The sequence below is a fragment of the Peromyscus maniculatus genome, chromosome 6 (genome assembly GCF_049852395.1).
Source record: "Peromyscus maniculatus bairdii isolate BWxNUB_F1_BW_parent chromosome 6, HU_Pman_BW_mat_3.1, whole genome shotgun sequence".
Taxonomy (NCBI): domain Eukaryota; kingdom Metazoa; phylum Chordata; class Mammalia; order Rodentia; family Cricetidae; genus Peromyscus; species Peromyscus maniculatus.
The window spans coordinates 97,079,622-97,098,028 of record NC_134857.1 but is presented as its reverse complement, the minus strand read 5'-3'; the positions used below and the strand labels follow the sequence as shown (position 1 = coordinate 97,098,028).

General features: G+C 39.5%; 1 protein-coding gene across 1 annotated transcript in view; it reads left to right on the top strand.

Moving 5' to 3' along the window:
- The first annotated feature begins 35 nt into the window (after positions 1-35).
- Positions 36-18,407, top strand: part of Plppr4 (phospholipid phosphatase related 4) — a 40,333-nt gene continuing 21,961 nt past the window's right edge. Inside the window, exon 1 of the mRNA XM_006977835.4 lies at positions 36-257. Coding sequence (XP_006977897.1) covers positions 36-257 — 222 coding nt within the window. The remainder of the gene's footprint in view (positions 258-18,407) is intronic.

The following is an 18,407-nucleotide window of genomic DNA, read 5'->3' as shown; positions in this document are numbered from 1 at the left end:
TGCAAAGAGGGGCGGGGAGAAGGCGGGGGCGCTGCATGCAGCGCGCTGGCTCCAGCGGTGCCCGCGGGGAATGTGACATCAGCGGCGCGGGGCGCTTGCGGCTGGAGCAGGCTGCTCGCCTCGGCCGCGCGGTGCACACCTCGCCCGGGGGAGGACGCGGAGCCCGGCAGGCGGCCGGGATGTCGACGAAGGAGAGGCCAAAGGGCAAAGTGATCAAGGACAGCGTCACTCTCCTGCCCTGTTTTTATTTCGTTGAGGTGAGTTGGCCCAGAGCCCTGGCATAATGCAGATCTTTCCGAACAGCTCCGAAGCGAATTTGGGTCCTGGGTAAGATTGGTGACCACACCGGAGCACCAAGGCGTGCGCAGCTGCTGTCCCCAAATGCTAAACCCTTTCCCCCTACAGGTTTTTCTCCAGAGCTCCCCTGAGTCTGCTTGTGGGCACCTGCCAACACCAGCTGGTTATCACTAGGGGTGGCTTGCTGGGTGGCATTAGGGGAAGGGATACCTGTGAGAGTATAGGTCTAGTGTTGGCCCTGTAGCGCCAGTGTGCACGGCGTCCATAAGTGCCCCGAGGGGGCCATGATGCCTATATTTTGGAATTTGCAATTTTAAATTTGCTGACGGTATCTAGAACTCAGTGAGCTTTTGGTGGGAATTCAAATGCATACAGCTTTGCGTGGACTAGAGAACCGGAGGTGTTTATGTGGTTTTAGGATTATTGGTGGCTTCCATTAACCCTTCCAAACCCTTCTCCTACTACAGTTGCTATGGTACTTCATCCGCTTCCAAAATTGGGTCATTTCTAGATGTCAATCACCAATCTACTGGCCTTTTTGCCATGGTGTGTGTGGGTGTGTGCACAGACAAATATCCATACGTATGTATACAGCACAGTGTAGATACATACAAAAACGCATGAATATATATTTTAAATGTATGACATCATCTGAGTTCACATGATTTGTATCTGTGCTTTTATTCTGACCTGAGCAGTATTACAGTTAAGCAATTAACATGGGATTGCACTCATAATGAACCTCTCTGACTCACCTAATGCAGCATTTGAGGGAGGAACAGTATATGGGAGGGGTGTAAAGATTGACAGGTACAGGATTCCATGTACTGTGATCCATTGCATTCGGAAGACATTTTTAAGCAAGGGGTTTGTTAAATTACAGGTGGAGAGGGGATTGTTGTATAAATTTAGGAAAATCTAATAGTTTTAAGGGTAAAACTGTGCTCCTTGTAATTACATCTCAGGTTGAATAGAGAATTTTTCAACTATTGCTGCATTATAAATAGCCTTCCTTCGTTGTCTTTTCAGCCAAACATGGAGGTTCTCACTTCCAAGTACAGATAGCAGATTCTGTATTTGATGATTGGGAGGCTTATCTGGATTGGGCAAGAGCCACTGTCTTGAAACTTGGGGAAGAAATATTGTGTCGAGCCTGCCCTTAGAGATAACTATACATCTGGAAGTTTCCTTTATGTGCCATATATTTTTAAATGATTCAAGTGTTAAGATGTATGTGACCTGCATAAGTTTCAGAGAAATGACCAGTGACCCCTTTATCTAGGACTTATAGAAATGAAGGAGAGAGAGAGAGAGAGAGAGAGAGAGAGAGAGAGAGAGAGAGAGAGAGAGAGAGAGCCCTGTTTTCTTAAAATCATTGTTTCATTTATTGCCCTTCCTTTTACAAGGAATCTTAAAGCTATTGCTTGGGTGATTGAAAATTTTGGGCCCAGAAGATTCCATGAACAGAATAAAGGAGTAGGAAACCAGGCTGCCTGCCTTCCAGATCAGTGGCTAGACCACTTGTGGCATTGCTAATCCATTTAGTGGTGTTTCTTTCTAAAGCACTTTCAATCACATCTAAATCGATTATATTAATTGGGAAGAAATTAATGTATTGTTGGGTCTGTCTCTAGAAGATACTCACTTAAGATCAGCTGGAAGCTGAGTACATCAGAACACAACTGTATGGCTTCCTGAATGAGGGTACAAACCAAAAATCTTAATTATTCCCTTAAGGAATGGAAATACAGACTTTTGAGGAAGCTTTTATGGAATACATGCCCTTTAACCTAGAATTTTAAACATAAAGGTGTTTATAATTCATGGGAGTGGTGTCTCTGGGAACAAACATCTTACAAATGTCATGTATTTTTCAGGAGTAGAAATCACTACTTTCACTATGACCCACTCCAACACGTTCTATGAGTTCCTTAGCAGGACAAGTTACAGAAAGATCACTTGAAGACAATCATTGAGTTTATTATAAGATTTGTTTTTGCATTCATTTTCTTGTTTTGCTTTTTGTTTGCTGATGTTTTGAAATGGGATTCCATGGAGCCCAAGCTGGCTTCACACTAACTAGTTGCAAGACAGGCCTTGAATTCCTGACCTTCCTGCCTCTCTTTCTTCCACATATTTGGGTGGTGGGCATGCATCACGGAGTTTAAATGAGCATCTGTAGCACTATATTTGGGGAGTAATAGACTTCTAATAGAGAGCTGCAAATTTGGATTGCAAATTATCTCCCTTAACCTTAAATGCAAGATGAACCTCTAAAGAGATGGCACAAGATGGGAGAAAGCATCAGTCTTCCAGCTATTTAGGAGTTGGCATGAAGCACTACCCAGTTCCTTAGAAATGACTCATTTTGAAGCTCGTGGGATGAATCTTCATCTTCGCAGGATGAGTCTCTTTTGCAAGATGAATAAACAGAGCCTGAATTAACATGTCAATAAAAAGCACTAAAAGAATGGCACCTGGCCTTGGAGCATAGTGTCCCAAGATCCCAGGGATTAAGAAAAACAGCCAAATACAAGTAAACCTCCTTCCATCACATATCAGGCCCAGAGCCTAGATATCATAACTGAAGTAAGAAAAAGTGTGTGAGAGAATCAATATTGGGGTGGGGGGAGTATTGGAGTCTTGTGATGGTGGAGACAAAGCTGTCTTTCTTCACGACACTTGGCTGCTTTAGATTGCTATTTACAATACCTATGTGACACAGAGGAATTTAATTGGGAAATTTTGACTTGGACCAGAGGGTTAAAATCAACTTAGATGCAATTCTGGCAGGAAAATAGCAACAATTAGTTGATTGGCAACAAAATGAACCTGGTTCAAAAATCACCTGTGCCATGTAGTGGATAATTTTGACTGTGTTTGCTCTCTCCACATTTCTTTTAATATGATAAAAATTATGTAGGCTCAATATGAATGCTCATATAGAAATATATATGAGATTTCTATAATAGAAAATAAGATGCCTATTTCTTAGCTATGGAATATACTCCATGGTTAAAGCATCAGGCCTGTGATAAGATGGGTACATTGTGTTGTTTCCATTTCTCTATTACAATTGCCCTTGACGTGAAGTGGATTCTTCCACTGCTAGGCTGGACAAGATCTACTTCATTAGTTCACACTGTTCCCCAAGTTTCTAGAAGGGGTTTGAATTTCACAGGTTCCATGGAATCAATCTGTAATATTGGTCATGGGTAGGGACAGAGGGGTGCTCTTAATTTTGTAGAGGAAATGTGACCATTATTTATGAAGCCCTTAGAAGAAAATGCACCTTCTTGTTCAGTCTTCAGTGGTTCTGTTTTAGAAAGAAGCCAATGAGACAGTGAGACGGCTCAAGCCCAGTGACCTGACTTCAATCCCTGGCACTCACATAGTAGAAGGAATAGAAGGAGAGGATAGACTCACTCCCACATGTTGCCTTTTGACTTCTATATCATAATGTGTAACATGCATACATACACACATATATATATAAACAAAATGAATAAATTAATTTTTAAATTAAAGAGGTCATTGTTATCTAGATTTAAAAAAAAAAAGAAACAGATAGAGATTAAATAACATGGCCAAGTTTACAAAACAAAAGTTGAGGCAGAGTGGGCACCAATTCAGACTTCCTGTTCACCATCACAGAGACTGGTACACCTGGGAGGCTGGGGTGGGATTATCACTAGCATCCAGGAGTCTGAAATCAGCCTCAGCAACACTTTGGAGACCCTGACTCAGAAAGAAAACAGCTGATAAACAAGTAACAACCAAACAGGAAGATGTGGTAAGAGATGAGCGCATTGTCAAAGGTGAGAGGAAGACATGCTTCCTCAGCTCAGTAGTCCTCAGCTGGAAGACACTCAGCAAAAGACTTAGCAGACAGTGTGAACTCCGCACACTGCCTCACTAGCCAGGAGCTAGTGTCCCCGGGGTTGACTAGGAGCAGGGATGCCCCAGCCCCCTTACTCTGGTAAAGTACCTCTTTAATCCTGTAGACACAAGCCATAGCGTTCAGCTTCTAAGTTCAAGTAATGCTGTTCTTGTTTATCACCACATTCATTAGGGAGTTAATGGGCAGAATGTTTCCTCTTTTATCTTCGGTTTAGCTGAGAAAGAGGTTCATGGTTGACAGTAGCATCCTATGGTAGTTTGAAAAAAAAGATAGCTTCTATAACAGCACCCTACTTTATGGAAAAAGTTGGATAATCCTGTTTTTCAGTGTTCAATGCGAGAAAAGAAAGGTCAGCTATGGAAGTACCCTCAACGAAGCGTATATTCGGGGCAGCCTTATATTAAACCAAAGTAGAACAAAATGTTATTGTATTTTAATTTGCAAAGTTCTCTTCAAGTGATGGGTGTCTCATCTATGTTGGTAATTGCAGCTGGAAGAGAGCTAGTATTAGCTGAAGGCTTTGGGGGCTTAATCATACAGCATTACATTCAATGAGGCTTATAGTCTGGTTGCATCCCCTTTATGCTAAGCACTATAACAATTCCCTTGTCCTCAGACTCATAATTTTTTTTCATTAGTCACACTGCTCAAAAGTCATTCAGTATGTAGTATAAACACATGATAGATCTTTTGTAAAATCCCAAAAATAGAAATTCTGAAAGTAAAATAAATGGGGCATAGATTTCTTTTTATTTAAACATTGTTCAACTTTGGAGCATACTTTCCAGTCTCTGGGATGATGCTTACCTATGGGAGCAGAAGAAATATTTAATGTATATTCACATGTTTTACAGGTATATCCATAAAAATAAGACTGAAATATTTTGTTTCTGGTAAATAGATACACATGCTTAAAACTCTACACATAGATGCATATAAGCACTGATGGTGTGAAAAAAATCATGTTTCTCCACTTGGCATATAAAACAGAATCAGAAACATTATGTAACCTCAGTATTTTAACCTCAAATAAATTAAATTATTTCTTTTAAGAAAGTTTTGTTTCAAAAAATTTATATCTTAACTTTAACTACCATGAATCGACAACACTTCTGTGTTCATATCATCTTTTTTCAAGTCTACATAGCTTATTTGATCTTTCCAAAATACAGTTGTTTTACATGAACATTAATATCAGCAAGAAAAAAATAACATCATAACATTTCTGCATTTCCATGTACCAAAATAGTAACTGTGAATTTCCCCTCCTTTTCTGGATTAGATAGAGATAGTCTCCTTAAAAACTACTCTAAAGCCTGCCAAGTGAGATGAGCTTGCAAACCACCCCTCCCCAGTTGGTTGTGATCCACAAACTGATGCAAAGAAAAAGTCAAGGGAGAAGAGAATAGATTTCTAGTCATAGAGACAGAGTTAAATGAGGACACTTCTGCAGCACCAAGTATGGAGCACATAACCTTCTGTTAGTGACTCTGCTCTTCTCCTCTCCCAAGGCACAGTCGCTATCTTTCTCCATGAGTAAATCACTCCTACATTTTTATATGAGGAAAAAAATGACTTCATGTCCATCAGCTTCAGAGATTTGTAATGGTAGTGTTGTTGATGATGGTGGTGACAATGTTCTTAGTCATAATAAAAATAAAGTATAATGAATTTCAATTGTTCTTTGGGTGGCAGAAGCTCTGGCTACATTATCATTAGTTCTCCAAACCACTGCACCAATGATGTAGTTTGTTCTTGTTTTTTGTTTGTTTGTTTGGTTGGTTGGTTGGTTGTGGGTTTTTTTTTGTTTGTTTGTTTGGTTTGGTTTTGGTTTTGGTTTTTGCCTTTTGTTTTTGTTTTGTGACAGAGTCTCAATTTATAGACCCAGGCTTGCCTCAAACTTAGACCGTCTGGCCTTAGCCTTCCAAGTGATGGACTTATGCCTCAAACAAGGCATTATTATCTTTGCCTTTTAAACCAGAAAATTGTAGTCAGATAGATACATATCTTACCAGAGACGTATTACAATTAATGAAAGAAGCCAAGATTTGAGTACAGACACGTTTTGCTCACACACTGTGACTGCACCATGTGCATCACGCATGCTTCCAGTAACAATGCTAGACTTGGTGAGTAGAGTCAAGAGACCTGCCTCTCTTTCATGTGGCTCGCTTCATAGTATTGGGGGTCATGCGTTTAGGTAAGTCTAGTTGAGATTTTGTCAGAGTTGAGGAATAGAATTTTTCTGTGCATTTAACTATTAAGTTTGGCTTTGTTGATACTATTTCCTATTCAGTGGTCAGTGATTTCCTTCCGGCATGGATGTTTTGAAATGATGATGATTGTTCACTTGCAGAACGGCAAATGGCATTCATCAGGTGCAATGGATGGAAAGGAAGACTTGGACCTCAGAGTTTAAGGAAGTGAAATAGATAGGATGAGTTTATAAAGTGATGGAAGTGGAGAAATGACTCTTAGTAACTAAAGACAGAGTGAGGGTAAGCCAAGCAGGGTTGGGAGAGACAGCTCAAGAACACTGAGCACAGGAGTGAAGTGCACGTGAGAACACTGGAGACCTACTCTGTGAATGAAACTTGGAGACCTCTTTGGAGACTCAAGCTGTCTAAGGTGACTTGCATGAGGCACAATGGTTGTTTTTTATGCTGGAAATGTGCTACAAATGTCATTTACAAAAACAATGTCCTTTCGGCGTGAGTATATATTATACACATAAAAGCCTAGGCTATCTCTCAAGCAAGCACTTTTGCATAAAATACGAAATTAGGAATTCTTTTTTTTTATTTTATTTTACAATACTATTCAGTTCTACATAACAGCCACAGATTCCCTTGTTCTCCCCCTTCCTGGCCCCCTCCCCTTCCCCCCAGCCCACCCCCCATTCCCACCTCCTCCAGAGCAAGGCCTCCCCTGAGGACTGAGATGGACCTGATAGACTCAGTCCAGGCAGGTCCAGTCCCCTCCTCCCAGATTGAGCCAAGCGTCCCTGCATAAGTCCCAGGTTTCAAACAGCTAACTCATGCAATGAGCACAGGACCTGGTACCACTGCCTAGATGCCTCCCAAACAGATCAAGCCAATCGACTGTCTCACCTATTCAGAGGGCCTGATCCAGTTGGGGGCCCCTCAGCCTTTGGTTCATAGTTCATGTGTTTCCATTCGTTTGGCTATTTGTCCCTGTGCTTTATCCAACCTTGGTTTCAACAATTCTCGCTCATATAAACCCGCCTCATTCTCGCTAATTAGACTCCCGGCGCTCCACCTGGGGCCTAGCCGTGGATCTCTGCACCAGATTCCTCAGTCCTTGGATGGGGTTTCTGGCACAACTATTAGGGTGTTTGGCCATCCCATCACCAGAGTAGGTCAGTCCCGGCTGTCTATTGGCCATTGCCAGCAGTCTTTTGTGGGGGTATCTTTGTGGATTTCTGTGGGCCTCTTTAGCACTTTGTTTCTTCCTTTTCTGGTGTGGTCTTCATTTACCATGGTCTCCTATTCCTTGTTCTCCTTCTCTGTTCTTGATCCAGCTAGGATCTCCCATTCTCTTTCCCTCGACCCTCGCCCTTCATTGCTCCCACTCATGTCCAGGTTATTCATGTAGATCTCAGCCATTTCTCCATCATTGGGCGATCCTCGTGTCTTTCTTGGGGTCCCGTTTTCCAGGTAGCCTCACTGGTGATGTGAGTAGCAGTCCAGTCATCCTTGTTCCACATCTAGTATCCTCCTATGAGTGAGTACATACTATATTTGTCTTTCTGAGTCCGGGTTACCTCACTCAGGATGATTTTTTTTCTAGATCCATCCATTTGCCTGCAAACCTCATGATGTCGTTGTTTTTCTCTGCTGAGTAGTATTCCATTGTGTATATGTGCCACAATTTATTTATCCATTCTTCAGTTAAAGGGCATCTAGGTTGTTTCCAGGTTTTGGCTATTACAAACAATGCTGATATGAACATAGCTGAGCAAATGCTCTTGTGGTATGATTGAGCATTTCTTGGGTATATGCCCAAGAGTGGTATAGCTGGATCTTGGGGGAGATTGATTCCCAATTTTCTAAGAAAGCGCCATATTGATTTCCAAAGTGGTTGTACAAACTTGCATTCCCACCAGCAGTGGAGGAGAGTTCCCCTAGTTCCACATCCTCTCCAGCATAAAGTGTCTTCAGTTTTTTTGATCTTAGCCATTCTGACAGGCATAAGGTGGTATCTCAGAGTTGTTTTGATTTGCATTTCCCTGATGATTAGGGATGTTGAGCAATTCCTTAAATGTCTTTCAGCCATTTGAGTTTCCTCTGTTGAGAATTCTCTGTTTAGTTCTATAGCCCATTTCTTAATTGGACTGTTGGTCGTTTTGATGTCTAATTTCTTGAGTTCCTTATATATTCTGGATATCAGTCCTCTGTCAGATGTGGGGTTGGTGAAGATCTTTTCCCATTCTGTAGGCTGTCACTTTGCCTTGTTGACCGTATCCTTTGCTCTACAAAAGCTTCTCAGTTTCAAGAGGTCCCATTGATGGATTGTTTCTCTCAGTGTCTGTGCTACTGGTGTTATATTTAGGAAGTGATCTCCTATGCCAATGCGTTCAAGACTACTTCCTACTTTCTCTTCTAGCAGGTTCAGAGTAGCTGGATTTATGTTGAGGTCCTCGATCCACTTGGACTTAAGTTTTGTGCACGGTGACAGATATATGGATCTATTTGCAGCCTTCTACGCGTTGGAAATTAGGAATTCTTGTTACAGAAGGAACTCCATAATCCAAGAACATCTGGTCTGATTAAATTCTGTCAGGTAGAGGAAAACTGTTTTCAAAAGTCAGAGTTAACTAAAGATTTGTACAGTTAACAGCAGACCAGGCATAGGACCAGTTCTCCTAACTTCTAAAGTAGTAATCTTTTCTGGTTATTATGATTTCTAGAATCTCTTTATTAAATATATTTTATTTTAAGATAATATAATAAATTATATTTCACTTCACACACGAACATAATGTGCTTTGATCATGCCCACCCACCCCCACTCCAATTCTCCCTACATCCCCCTCCTAACTTCATATTATCTCTCTTTTTAAAAAAATAACAGCCGGGTGGTCTTGGCACACACCTTTAATCCCAGTACTCGGGAGGCAGAGTCAGGCGGATCTCCGTGAGTTCAAGGCCAGCCTGGGCTATAGAGTGAGTTCTAGGAAAGGTGCAAAGCTACACAGAGAAATCTTGTCTCAAAAATAAATAGATAGATAGATAGATAGATAGATAGATAGATAGATAGATAGATAGATAGATAGATAGATAGATAGATAACACACAGAGTTAATGTCTCCCATACGGAGCATAAGCAACCTCCTAGGAGCCAAAACCCTAAAGAAAACTGACTAACCCTCCCTCAGTGGCCATCAACAGTCAATACCTCCTCAGCTAGGACCTTGTGGTCCTAATCCATGCTGGGATTTTGATTGGTTTGGTCTTCTGCAGGTAACCACAGCTGTGGGAGCTCATGACTGAGCAGCCCTGTAATGTCTAGAAGACACTATTTCTCAGTAGTCCTCCCAACTTCCGGTTCATAAAATCTTTCTGCCTCTTCTTCCACCATGCTCCCATTCTTTATAAGAGAATATTCTGGTCTGAATAACAGTTCATGCTAATTCAGCATGTAGATGAACTGTGGTTTTTATTCACGCCAGTTTCCCCGTGCCTTTGATGGTGTCATGTTAAACGCAGTCAGCATTGGATCTGCTGCTTTTCTGAATTGTTACCACTGTTTTTGATGGAGCATGGTTGAATTGAAAGATGAAAATACTAAAAGATATATTTTCCCATCCTATTGCCAAACTGTTCACATATAATTTCACAATTTCTTCACTCTATATGAATGGAGTCTCTTACAGAGAGGAAGGATTCACTAGAAGAAATAAGAATGTGATTTACAACAGTATTTATAAAATAACTGAATTTACCATTATTCTTTCATGTAATTTTTGCAAATATATTTTCATCTCACCTAATTCTTAAGCACAGGTTAAGAGCAGATATTAACTCTTGTTTACTAGTTAAATAACTGATACAGGGACGTCTAGGGACTTGCCTAAAACCCACCTACTGGGAGCTGAAGAGATGACTCAGAAGTTGAAACATTTTCCCAGTAAGTGTGAAGACCAGAGTTGGATCTTCAGATGCCCGAATAAAGGTCAAGTGGCAATGATGGCCAACCTGCAGGGAATTCCCCAGGCCAAGCTGGTTAGCAAGACTTGCCATATCAGTGAGCTCTGGGTTTGGTTGGGATATCCTGTCTCAATGAAAAAGGTGCAAAAGCAGGGGAAGATGATTCCCAATAGCAATCTCTGGCTTCCAGATGCAAACACACCTAAACACGTGTTCATCTACACACCTGGCAAATGCATACACGTATCACACACACACCGAGAGAGAGAGACAGAGACAGAGACAGACAGACAGACAGAGACAGAGAGACACAAAGACAGAGACAGAGAGAGAGAGAATGGAAAAAGAAAGAAAAAAATCAGCCAGTGATGTTCTCTCATCTTGTCATAGGGAAATATAAAGTCTACATTTAAACTATGAACTGTCTTAATTAGGAGGGCCATGAGCATCTCAACTTTGTAAGATATCTTCTAGAGTAGGTTAGAACTGAAATTCCAAATAGCTATGTAATGAAATAATTTCTTTCTGGTCAAGTGAGTTTTGAAATGTTGAATGCCAGGGCTAAAAATGCTAATTATGATATAATTAATGCTAAGGTGTTTTTCTGTGAGTAATTAGAACCTGAATCAACTAGCACTGAGGTCCATTACTGTTTGCTTGGCTGTTTTTAAGTCAGAAAACATTGTCAATCAACATGAGAAAGGATAATTGCTTGTTTATTGTAAAAAAAAATAATAAAGTAGTTTCTATTCTAAAACTGGCCAACCCATTGGGCATATTAAGGAGAAAAAGAAATATGCATGATTAAAATAAATGTAATTTTGGTAAAAGTGATGAAAAATATCAGTATACATAACAGACGAAGATTGTTAACAATTGGAACAGAAACACTCAAGAACAGATTGTCAGCAATTTAATATGTCATCAAAAGCCTGTTCTTTGAAACTGGTTACAGGTAAACCACTACCTCAGAAGGTTCTAGATTTAGACACTGGTTCCTCACACACAGAGTCCTAATGAGACCAACTTACTATGTCAAATAGATATTAAAATGGTGTTCTGGGGTTGATTAATTTTATAATTTTATGACCATCGATTTACCCATAAATACATTATTTACTGATTGCTATGATATGCCTCTGTGCATTAGTTGGATGGAAACAATATCTAAACATTGTTGGCAAATTTCCTACCAGGAAGGATATTTTCAGTAAATTGTTATTCAATGTATGAAACAAAATAAGGCTAATAGTAGAAACATTTGCTTTTCATTTCATCCTAGTATTAAGATCAAACCCAGCTGTGCAAAAACTACCACAGAGTTACATCTCCAGTCTGTAGCTTTTTCATAACTACATGTTTGTGTCAACATTTTTAACTCTAAATTAAATGACAGTGAATGGTCTATCAGAAACATTGGCCTGTCTTCTAGATCATTGAAAGACTGGAGATTAGTGTCTGTGGTCCACATGAGCCCTCATTCAAAACTCTGCTTAGACTTATTTTATCATTTAAAGGGAAAATACTATGGACTGTTTGTTTAAGACAGAAAGCAAACCAGATAATCTGGTAAGTGTCTGTATGGTTTCTCTTTTGAAATGAAATCAATACTTAGAAATGAAAATGCCACTCTATCTAAGCATAGTGCTCACCTTGTTTTCTTTGATCAACACCACCCAGCAGATAGTATACAAAGGAAAATGTTTCCATATTTAATTTTTAAATTCCTTAGTGATGTTGGAAAAGGGTAGGTCATGGGTAGCTATTTCTAAAAAAGGAAATTATATACAGCGATTACAAATGTGAACTCTGGAGTCAGATGCCTTGAGTTAGTAATCCAGCTACCAAGCTGAAAAACTTTACAAAAAAAAAACATGTAATTTATTCATGTTCTGTTCTTTCATCCATAAAACATCTGTAATAGTAGCATCTTCCTAAACAAAAAAATCAGTCTTGGAGATTGCCTAAACTCAAATATGCAAAGTCCTTTAAATAGTACCTGTCAAATATCAGGAACATTAAATTGCTGTTAGTACCATATTTTTGAAAGTCAGCTGTATATTACAGGGCAAGAGAAATTATGCCTGTGAGAAAGGATTTACAAAGCAATTACTTTCAACACATGAAATACTGGTCCCCAGCCTCAGGTCTTCATCTCTAATTTGGTTTCAAGAACAAAATTCTTTCCAAGACAATGCACATACTTCAGTGTCTAATCATGTATGAGAAAATAATCTTCAGTGCCAGGGGTTAAGACCAATGCTCACAAAGCCCAGCCCCCAAGCCCAACGCTACATCAATGTCCAGATAATAAAGCAGCCACTAAGTATTATATTAAGCTTTACTATTAAATCTTTGAGTGGTTGTCATTAGTCTTCTTAGAGCTATATACATAGAGTTTATATTCAGGCATAAAGACATAGAACAGATTTTTCCCATTAGATGTAAACTATATATTAGGTGTGGTAATTATTTTCTATTAACCAGCACTGCTATTGGGAGGACCTTATGTTCCTTATGTTGAAGTTTCTTATGTTCTTGAACACTAACAAAATCATTAGAATTTCAAAATAAGAAATATTTCTATTGGTGTGTATGATTGATATAAATAAGGCTTTCAATAAGACTACACTCTGTGTGTGTGTGTGTGTGTGTGTGTGTGTGTGTGTGTGTGTGTGTGTGTATTTCACACCACAGAAATAGCCTAAGTATATGTCATTACCTTTCTAATCATCAACATAGGCATAAACTTACTCTACACTGAGGATTATCAATGTATCAGGAATAAAGAAGTAATTAAATAGGGCAGAACAGTTTCTGTGCTCTAAAAGGCACTGTTGTTTAAATAGGAGAGACCATCTAATGAGCAATTTTCATCCCAAATAATGAATGACGACTGCTGTGACTCAGGCATCCGCAGAACACCATAGTGTTCCTGAGGCAGGAATCCTGGAGAAGTATCAAAGGCCAGAAAGCTTTCAGAGCCTTAAGTGTGCCCAATTTCTGATGCACCAGAAACACTTCACTAAAGAAGAAGGAGACAAAACCAGCCCAAATCCTAAGTATTTCAAACTCTTAAGGTATCACCAAAATAAATAAAAACAAGGATGGCTTTGAAGAATCTGCACAAAGAACCTCCAAGCCCTGGGAATAGTGTATTACTAGGACTGCAGCTTGAAAATGTCCAGCATCCCCCATTTCTGGTGCTGCTCATGTCCCTTGCACACATGGCTCCCTCTGTCCTTCTGCCCTCTGAGCTGGCATGGCCACTGACCCCTGGGGCTACTTTTCCTGAAAAGCATCAGACAAATGCCAGATGGCGACATGTTACAGAGCAACAGTAAGATATAATGGGGGCACAGGATTCCAGGAACTTAACAGAGCAGGATTCAGTTACTGGCCTTGCCACGCAGACCTCAAGCACACTGTTTAATGTATCTGGGGCAGAGTCTTTATTCTAAAATATATCATAAGATTCCCAAGGAAGTAACTGAAGTTAAATCCGACAAGTAGGAGGAAACATCGAAATAAAAATCAGTGTCCACACCTCTCTCTTTACGTATGAGTAAGCTCGGTAAATTCTGTTTTAAGTCAAATTACAATGTGATCTAGCTAGGACAGATCAAAGACTTGAGCAAGGGAAACACTTGTCATGATTAGTTGATAAGGAAGAAATAAATATAGAAAGTGTTTAATTGTTAAAAGCAAAAGGGTGGCCTGTTTTCAAAGCACATAAGTGTAGCTGAATTTTCTTTGGGCCGCCAATCAGTTCCCAGACAAAGTCACAGAGACTTGTTATTAAGTACGAAAGCTTGGCCTTAGCTTAGGCTTGTCCCACTGGCTCTTTTAACTTAATTTAACCTGTTTCTCTTCATCTACAATTTGCCTTGGGGATTTTTACCTTACTTGCATTCTGTATGTTCTACTCTCCTGCTTCCTCCGTGTCTGGCTGCCCATCCCCTGGTGTCTCCCTGGTGTCTCTTGGTCTCTTTTTCTTTCTCCCCTGAGCCTAAATTCCTCCTCTTACTTACTCTCTCTACCTGGAAGCTCTGCGTATACCTCCTCCCTCACTATTAGACCAATCAGGTGCCTTAGGCAGGCAAGGTAAACCAGCAACCCATCTTTACATAAATAAACAAATGCAACACATCTTTACATAGTTTAACAAATGCAATACATCTTCACATAATTAAACAAATATTCTGCAACACACAAGTTGCCTACAAGACCCTTTTCCATCTTGGGAAATGTAGTCATTGTTGTACATGAATTGAGGCGGGGGCAAGTTAAAACTCACAAGCAAATCAGTTCAGAGCAACTTCCATGGACTTAGGTACCTGGGCTCTCACTGACTTTCTGATGGTTGTACGGTTTTTATAATTTATCATCACTCCAGTTTTCATACATAAGTTGAAGATGTCAACAAATACTTAGACTACATAAAGTATAAATTCAATATAGCAATCTATTAAGATCAGCACAGTACCTGGCTTAAGTGCCTAAATCCTAACCACATACTAAATACTGTAAACCAGTGATATTTCCACTTTCTTTGATAGTAACTTCCTGGTTTCTTTCTGTTAAACTCCCATCTAGTGAACACATTCAAAACAGAAATTTGTATAGAGATCTGACTTTCAGATTCCTGATCTTAGCATAAGACTAGTAAGATACAAACAAATCTGAGACAAATTAACAAGTCTTTTAATGAAGCTTTATATGAAATGTAGGGAAGTGGGAGCCTCAGTTTTGAATAGAGGGCAGAAAAGTTGCAGGGAAAAAGATATGAAAGAATATTTGTTTAGAAAGAAGAAAAATGGAACTGTACTATAATGTAAAAAATTAGATGTCACTTTTCAGATGTGAGCATTATAGGGACCTGAGAAGTGTTTGTGGAGCGTGTGATGTATAGACATAGGTCAGTGTTTTTAAAAGAGAAAATGTTATACACAGAAGGTCATGAATGTCATTCTAAAAAGTCCTCACATGCTTTGGTCTTAGCAGGGTGCTATTAGTTGCATGATGTGAATTCTACAAAAAACAGTCTGTAAGCCCTGGTAGGGGGAGGGGAAAAGGAAGTGTGAAAAAATAATAGAGACAGGAAACCTTGATGCTCTTATATAGGGTGGTGACAGCTGAAAGAGGCGAGAGGAGATGGTCCTTCATCACGTGGCATGTGGAAGATTTTAGAATCAGATAGCTGTGGAAGGATTCCTTATTTCACTGGTGACGAACAAAGCCACAACAAGCTGAGAACTTGTCCAAATCCTCAAAACTGTAGCATAAATGGAGGAAGAAGGGGCCTTATCTGGGCTCCGAGGCCAGCACTGATCTCCCATGCTCCCGCTGTCCTCTTTTAATTTGTATCTGCACATCCCATTTCCTGTGTGAAAACTAGTTCAGATTTTTGGACCTTTGTAGAGTAAATATTCATTCTCACCTGTTCTTTTGCGGAGACCGAAAATGTTGGTTTATTCTCATAACCCATTCTTGAGTTTCATTTATTCATCTGAATATGTTATAATTAAAGCAACATTGGTTTTAGAAATCATAAAGCTTTAAACTGTATTTTTGACACTATTATTGCCAATATTCTGAGGAAATATTGTCTACACAGAAAAGAAACTGCCATGGAATATTGTTAAAGCTTGTATAACAGGGAAGAGAAAATGTCCTCATCACAGTGTGCTACCTCTTGACAACTTTCTCAATGGTCAGTCCTATTTCAACAAATGTATTGCTATGTGAAATTTCACACTCTGTGCATGTGTTCATGTGTGTGTGTGTGTGAATATATGTGTACCTATATGTGGAAGCTAGAAGTATGTATCAGTCTTGTTCTTCATTCTCCACTTCATCATTTGCCTTTTTTCTTTTGTGTGTATGTGGACTGTGTGTGTAAATGTGGGTACACATGTGCCACAGCTCATGTGTGGAGTTCAGAGGACAGCCCAGAGTTTGGGACCTTGCCTAGCAAGCTAGAGAACTTCCAGAGATTCCCCTTTTCTGCCTCCCATCTCTCTATCAGATCACTGGGTTTAGAGAGGTGGCTAATACAGTCAGCTTTTATGTGGATTCTGTGTGATTTTATGAGCCTCGCAGAGGATCCCGGCTGTGATCCTCCTGGTTGCTCAGAATGTGTTTTATCTGCTGAGCAATATCCCCAGCTTCTCCATTTTAATTTTTGAGGCAGGGTCTCTCACTGAGCCAGGAGGTAGACTGTTGATCAGAAGGCATCAGTTCCCCCTAGCCCCCCTCTCCACCTCAGCACTGGGATTACAGCAAAGGCCACATTGGATTATTTTTCACATGGGTACTAGGGATCCAATTCAGGTCCTCATACTTTCAGCAGTTTATTGGCTGAGCCATTTCCTCAGCCCTAAATTCTCCCTTGTATATGATTTAGGGATAGTTGTCAAAATGGCTTTTAGACTCCCCTTTTTAAGTTTCTTATTAATCTAAAAATGTTCCTTTGAACAATTTGCATAATTATGTTCTTTGACTTCTTGTGGCATTACTCATAGCAAAACCAAGATAACTTGGTTGAATTTTTTATGCAAGTGTAGCTCGTCAAAAATGAGGATACTGCTTATGTTTAAACAATCCTATGGCCATGGAGCTTCATCCTTCCTCCTTATAATTTTTACTCTCTAAATAACACATTACTGTTTGCTGGACAGCTGCGATTAAACAACCAAAAGACATCTCAATTGAATAGTTGTAAAACAGAATCTTTGATCACTCCCTACCAGGTTTTTCCCAGCTTTCATCTTCCTAGGAAATGGCCCTGCTAGCCCTACTGCTTGGACTGCAAATCCTTGAAATGAACTTTTATTGCTTTCTCTTCTTTAGTGACCATCCACTTTTGTTTGAAATTTTAGGCAGTCTGACAATGGAACAACTATATGAGAAGATTAATGTTGATCGAATTATGCAGTTTATCACCATGCTTATTCTCATTTTACTATTTAAAAAGATAGTTGATTTAAGTGTCAGGATAACAGCTTTAGAAAAACCTGTTAAATCTGTAAAAATTCAGACAGAAGAAATTAACAGTGAAGTTGGTTTAAGTTTGGATCATAAGGTTGTAGAAAGAAAGCCTGTTTTCACACAGTCACCCTTAATTTATCCAATTAACAGTGAAGTTGGTTCAAGTTTGGATCATAAGGTTGTAGAAAGAAAGCCTGTTTTCCCACAGCACTTCCCCTTTTCTTTTTTTTTAAAAAGGAAGGTTTTAACTTTTACACATCTCCAAAGCCAGCTTGGTATATTTGGGAATTTGGGCGTAGCTTCTCTTAACTACTTCCTCCTGGAGGGGGGCGCTGTATCTTATGGGGACACAAAGAATATTTAAGGATCATGGAGTAGTCCGTGAGGCTGTATCGTCTGAGCCAGTTGCCTTGAAACAATTCTGGATGTTGAATCATCTGGGCCATGGTGTCATCAGAGACCTTTCAGGTGGTCTTGGCTGGTCAAACCTGATGTATCTTAATCTGGAACAAATCCATAGCCTCTGGCTTTCTGTAGAAACAAAAGCAGAGTCTCCTTTCCAAAGCAAAACATCCTTAGACATAAATTTCAAAATTGAAATACCTTTAAAATATACACATTGATTTAACTGAGCAGTCTTTACAATCAAATGTCTTTCTGCAGTTAAAAATCCCAAAGACAATATAATCCAGACTCTCTGTGTGATATCCATCTTTACATGGCTTATTTTTTATATTACTTTTACTTTCTCTTTAAAGACTTTATTATTTTAAAACTTTCTATTTCTTTATATAACTGTCTATGTTCCTTTTCCTATTACTTTTACTTTCTCTTTAAAGACTTTATTATTTTAAAACTTTCTATTTCTTTATATAACTGTCTATGTTCCTTTTCCTCTCTCTTCCAAGCCTATGTACATTTTTACACACATTGTAAAGCATTTAAAGTCTTGTTCCATCTGAATCTGTCTTATTGTGAATCTATTGCTTTAAACTGCAGCATTTGTAAGACTGAAACAGCGCTATGGCTGCCAGCCACCGCCAGGACAA